Here is a 6000-nt window from a genome sequence, read left to right as displayed (position 1 = left end):
AGTTACTGGTTGGGAAAGCCTTCTCAAACCTGACAAGCTCCTTTTAAAAGCAAATCATTTTTTAAAAAATCAAATGTTCAGCATGGGCAGTGTTTCTCAGTGGTTGAGCGTTAACCCATGAACAAGGAGGTCACAGTTCCACTCCCGGTCAGGGCACATGCCCCAGTTGCAAGCTTGATCCTCAGTGTGGGTTCTACAAGAGGCAGCCGATTAATGATTTTCTCTTACCATTGGTGTCTCTCTCCCTCTCTCTTCCTCTCTGAAATCAATATACTTTTTAAAAATTCAAATGTTCATAGCACAACTCAGAGTTTTACCATTTCGTTTTAGATGCATGTTCCGATTTTTTTTTTTTTTTTTTTTTTTTTGCCACTTAGCTGAGAGGAACAACAGTAAATGTTGATAGAGAAGATAGTTTGAGGACATAACTGTTGTCTTCATAGGCCAGAACAGATGATACGTTATGAACCTCTATTCTTCCCCTTAATTTATTATAGTTCAGCAGTTTGTGCCTAGTTTGAGAAGGCATTTGGTTGGTATAGCTAAGTAAGTAATAGTCCTCAGACAATGAGAAAATTTATGTAAATATGTTTTGGATATGGTAAATAGGAACTTATTTTTTATTACCAACCTGGGAAGTACTTTTGATACCAGTTATTATTATTTTTTAAATATCTTTTATTGATTTTTTACAGAAAGGAAGGGAGAGGGATAGAGAGTTAGAAACATCAATGAGAGCGAAACATCGATTCAGCTGCTTCCTGCACACTCCCTACTGGGGATGTGCCCACAACCAAGGTACATGCCCTTTACCGGAATTAAACCCTTCAGACCGCAGGCCGACGCTCTATCCACTGAGCCAAACCGGTTAGGGCTTGATACCAGGTTTTTAATTGTCCTCATCAAGGACAGAGATTACTTTTTTGGATGCTGTCTCTTAGAGTGGTGATGTGTGACTGAAGTATGGTGAGATGTGGATACAAATTTCTCTAATTCAATGATTCTTAATCTTTTGTTTATTAATCTTGTATTAATAGGCTTTGTTTTTTTTTAAAAAGTTTTAGGCTTACAGAAAATTTGAGCAGATAGTACAGAAAGTTCCCATATACCTCTCCCCTGCTGTTTCTTCTATCTTACATTAATATATTTGCCACCATTAATGAATCCATATTGCTCACTGTTATTAACTAAAGCCCCTCTTTATTCAGATTTCCTTAGTTTTTGTATGTTATTTTTTTAGTAGAGGATCCCATTCAGCTTAGTTGTCATGTTTCGCTGTCATGTTCGTTATATTCACATTACACTTAGTTGTCCTTTTTCCTTGGGTTCCTCTTAGCTGTGAGATTAACCTTCGTATTTGGGTCATGAACCGGTTTGAAAATCCGCTGCACACCGTGGATCCTCTCCAAAGAACAATGCTCATGCTTCAGATGTCTGCTTGAAGGGAGGTCCATGTCGCAGGTTTACAAGCCCTGCTTAGGAGGGATGGATGGTCTTTAAACCACCCCCTTCCCCACATTTGGGCTCCATCAGGCTCTACCTCTGAATTATTGTGTGGCCTTTTTGCAAAGTTGTGTGTGTGTGTGTGTGTGTGTGTGTGTGTGTGTGTGTTTTCCCCCTACACGGGCCTCAATTTCACTGTCTGTGCAGTGAGGGGTGTGTTTCACCTGATGGCACCGTAGAAGGCGGTAGTCACCTAGAGCTGTCAACATCCGAGGCAGACTCATAACACAATGCCCAGTGGGGAGAAAAAAACAGTACCTGGGTTCCACCTTAGTTCTGCGGATTTTGTTAAGTAATTTCCTTCCTCAGCTTTGCTTTCCTCATCTGCAAAACTGGGGGCCCCTTCTTCTAGTAGTTACGAAACTCCCGGGAGCATCAGCCGAAGGTACCTAGTAAGAATTCGTGTGATGATTTATGATAAGAAAGAACAAGGGACGGTGCACGGGTGAAGGGCGGAGCTGAGGACTGTGAGGCCCGCCTGAAGGCTCGGGGTAGATAGAGGAACCTAGCTCACACCTAGGCTCCCCGACCACATTAATACGTTGCAGGGCGCAATTCCACCTCCATTCCGCCCCCGTCCCCGCCCCACCTTACTGCCCCGCCCTCGGGCTTCGAGGCGCCACACTTCGCATGGCCGCCGCGACACGACGCTTTCTCCCCAGCGAGAGCCGCGCGCGTTCTTGCGCCGCCACCTCGCTCCCGTCCCGCCTTTGGTCTCTTCCGATTGGCTCATCACGTATGTGACGTATTCGCCCCCTCCCCCTACTGATTCCACCCTCCTCACTTCCCCCGGCTCCGCCCCGCCCCCTCCTAGCTTCTGACTGGAGTCGAAACCAAACAGGCTCTCGTCTACGCTTTGCGGGAGGAGCCGGGAGAGCTGGCTGAACCAGGAAGACGCCGGCTATGGCGCGCACGCACGCACGCACGCCGAACGCACGCACGCCAAGGCCGGCGGGGCGCGGGCTCGTGCCCGGGCTCGCCCTGCGCCGCCTGAGGCACGCGCACTCAGCAGGTTGGGCTGCGGCGGCGGCAGCGGTGGGAACTGAGGCGCTGCGTGTCAGAGGTCCCAGACGTCTGCGGCTCCGGCTCCGCCACCCTCCGCCTCCCACCCCAGTCTCCGCGCCGGTGCTGAGGACGACACGGCGCTAGCCTCGGGAACGCCGAGCACACCGCTGGCTTCCGATACCGCCCTCCTGCCCTACCCAGCCGCGGGCCTCGCTCGGTGCTAGGCGACTTCGCGGGGAGGCGGCGGCGACGGTTGCCTGTCTGTGAAGAGGAGCCCTGCCCCAGCCTTGCTCCGCCGCCCGGCCCTGCAGGGGCCGAGAGAGCGCGGCACCCGCCCTTTTCGTCAACCGGTGGGAGCAGCGTCGGTCCGGGAGGTCTCTGGGCTGAGGCGGCAGTCGCTCCTCCGGCTCCATCATGTCCACGGGCGGAGACTTCGGGAATCCGCTGAGGAAATTCAAGCTGGTGTTCCTGGGGGAGCAGAGCGGTGAGTGCGCGGCTCCCCCACTCCTGGCTGCTGGCTGCAGCGTCCCCGCACCGCCCCCAGCGCGGCCCTTCCGTCCTCGGAGGCTCCCTGCCGGCCTCGCCTTCGCGCTCGGTTCCGCCCCCAACCCTCCCCCGGGTTCCCCGACCCCTCTGAGCCACCGGTGCCTTTTCGCTTCCACCCGTCAGTCGGATTTTGACCCTTTCGTCCCCGGCCCCGGCGTCTCCTTTCCCCGCAGCCCGGCCTCCTTCCGTCGGTCCCCCTCCCCACTCCGCCCAGCCCCAGCCTCCCGTCCTTCCCTTTCTTCCCTCGGTCTCCGTCGTCTCACCCACCCAGCCCCCTTCCTGGAGCCCCACCCTTATTCCTGGCTCTTGTCCCAGCGCCTGGGCTCCGTGAGGCCCACCCTGGCGAGGCCCATTCCCGGGAACCCAGAACCAGCCCCCTGCAGCCTTGGGCCAGGCGGGTGGGATCTGGGCGTTGTTTTCCCCAGAGGCCGGGCCCTGAGAAGTGCGGATCTAATGGAAGTGGGGGTCGAGTAAAATTCTTGGGTAGTTTTCACCTGGGTGGGGAATTCGTCTGGGTTGGAGAGGAGAGGTATCTGAATTGGAGGCGACTGGATGGAATAGTGGGGGGGGGCGGGGGGGGGAGTGGCGGCAGCAGTGGCGATTTTTGCCCCTTGGGTTAGGCTGTGGCTTGTTGGAAAACCTCCTCCTTTTCTTCTCTTGACTTTCATTCCTGACAATTCTTTTGACAGTTTGGTGCTTTCCCGACCTCTGCCAGATGCTATGTCATGATCGTTTTGCTTGGAATTTTTCACATCTCACCTCTCCCTTTTCTCGTTTCTCTATGAAGCAGTGTCTGATTGTCCTCACGGGGGTGCAAACAGGAATTGCTGGGGAAACTGTTAGTTATCCCATTTCTTCTTGAGTATTTTCCAATCCTATATTTACGATTCCTGCGAGAGAAGGTTTGAGAATAACGAACATCTTTGTTTGGAGGATTTCCCTTGGGGTTAGGGTAGAGAGTGTTGGAGTAGGGATTGATTCACCTGTTAGTTTTCTAAATTAGATTTAATATGTAATATCTCCTCAGCTAAATGACTCTTTTATGCTTAATATTCCAGAGTATCTGATAAGTGAAATTGTTATCTCATTTACCTGGTCAGGCTTCTGCTGTCGCTATCGTTTGTGTTAGGTACAGGATCCTAATATTGTGATGGTTGTGTCGAAAATTACTTCCTGTGGTAATTCCAGTTTTATGCTGTATTATGCAAACTTGATACTTGGCAGTTTAGAGATTATAATCCGTTGTTTTTCTCACACTTTTCATGGTCATCTTTAGAATTCACTCATTGAGAGAGTAGTTTCTCCCAACTCTTCAAACTGAGTTACCCTCTAGCTGTCTTATAGAAAGGTTAGGTTATAGAAAACATTTGTTATCTGTTGGTTGGAAAGAAGATAACTGATACAAGTTCAGAACTTGAATTATGTATACTAACACTAACTAGGTTAGTATTAGTTGCAAAATTGCTTCCAGTTGGACCTGAGAAATTATTTTTCTCCTTTTCAACATAATATTTTCCCTCCCCCTCTTACCAAGGAAAAATGTAGTCTTCTCTTTGCTTAGGACTTTTCCTGAAGTAAGTATAATCTTGTTTCTTTTCTTTTTATTGATTGATTGGTTGATTTTAGAGGGAGAGGAAGGGAGGGACGATGGTGACAGGGAGGGAGACTGACACAGATAGACAGAGACAGAGAGACATTGATTTCTTGTTCCACTTATTTATGCATTCTTTGGTTGATTCTTGTTTTTGCCCTGACCAGGAATTGAACCTACAACCTTGGTATATTGGATGATGCTCTAACCAACTGAACTACCCAGCCAGGACCAGAACAGTTTTAGATTTATAGAAAAATTGAAAAGGTCATGCAGAGGGTTTCCATATAGCCCCACCCAGCTTTCAGTATTACTAATATCTTACATTAGTATGGCACATTTGTTACAATTAATAAACTAATAATACATTATTAACTAAAGTCCATAGTTTATTCAGATTTCCTTAGTTTTTGTCTTTTTTTGGTTTTGTTTCAGCATTAATTTCTGGATAACATATTTAGTTGTCCTATCTTCTTAAGCTCCTCTTAGAATATTTTTTTAGGATTGTTTATATGCTTTTTATTTTTAACTCTATGTAACTGTGAGGTTAATATCTTCTGAGGTTACTATATTTCTAAGTAATGCCATCCAATAGCTTTGACAATGACAGATTATTCTTTGTTTTTATGGGCAATGTCTGTAATTTTTGTACATTAGTAAAGATCTGTAGAATCCATGTCATCTTGATGTAACTCTTCATGAATTATTTATCTTTAGGTTTTAGAATTACACAATTCAGCTTTCAGAGACTAATCTGTGGTAAAGCCTGTTCGTTTCCTTAATAGCATTTACCACATTTATAATTCTTACTAGTGGCCTGGTGCATGAAATTCGTGCGGGTGGGGGGGTGTCCCTCAGCCCAGCCTGCACCCACTCCAATCTGGGACCCCTTGGGGGATGTCCGACTGCCGATTTAGGCCCAGCAGTTGGACATCCCTCTCTTAATCTAGGACTGCTGGCTCCTAACCGCTTTCCTGCCTGATTGCCTCTAACCATTCTGCCTGCTGGCCTGCTCGCCCCCAACTGCCCCCCCTGCTGGCCTGATCGCCCTGAACTGCCCCCCACTGCTGGCCTGCTCACTCCCAACTGCCCCCCCCCGCCCCCCCCCCCCCCCCCCCCCGCCTGCTTGCTCCCAACTGGCCCTCCCTGCCAGCCTGCTCACCCCAACTGCTCCCCCTCCCCCGCCTGCCTACTCACCCCCAACTGCCTTCCCCTCCTGGCCTGATTGCCCCTAACCACTTCTGCCCCGCCACCATGGCTTTGTCCACCACCATGGCTTTGTCCGGAAGGATGTCTGGAAGGTCTCCCGGTCTAATTAGCATATTACCCTTTTATTAGTATAGATTTTTTTATGT

The 6000-nt window shown here is 49.1% G+C and overlaps 1 protein-coding gene across 2 annotated transcripts in view; it reads left to right on the top strand.

Annotated features, from left to right (window-relative positions):
- The first annotated feature begins 2486 nt into the window (after positions 1 to 2486).
- Positions 2487 to 6000, top strand: part of RAB6A (RAB6A, member RAS oncogene family) — a 45042-nt gene continuing 41528 nt past the window's right edge. For both annotated transcript variants that reach the window (XM_081098649.1, XM_081098650.1), the window contains exon 1: positions 2487 to 2992. In XM_081098649.1, the coding sequence (XP_080954775.1) occupies positions 2923 to 2992 (70 nt within the window). In that variant the 5' untranslated portion in view covers positions 2487 to 2922. The remainder of the gene's footprint in view (positions 2993 to 6000) is intronic.

Source organism: Myotis nattereri, assembly GCF_964212035.1.
Source record: "Myotis nattereri genome assembly, chromosome: 9".
NCBI lineage: Eukaryota > Metazoa > Chordata > Mammalia > Chiroptera > Vespertilionidae > Myotis > Myotis nattereri.
Note: the sequence above shows the minus strand (reverse complement) of the source record. Positions and strands in the feature narration are given on the sequence as shown.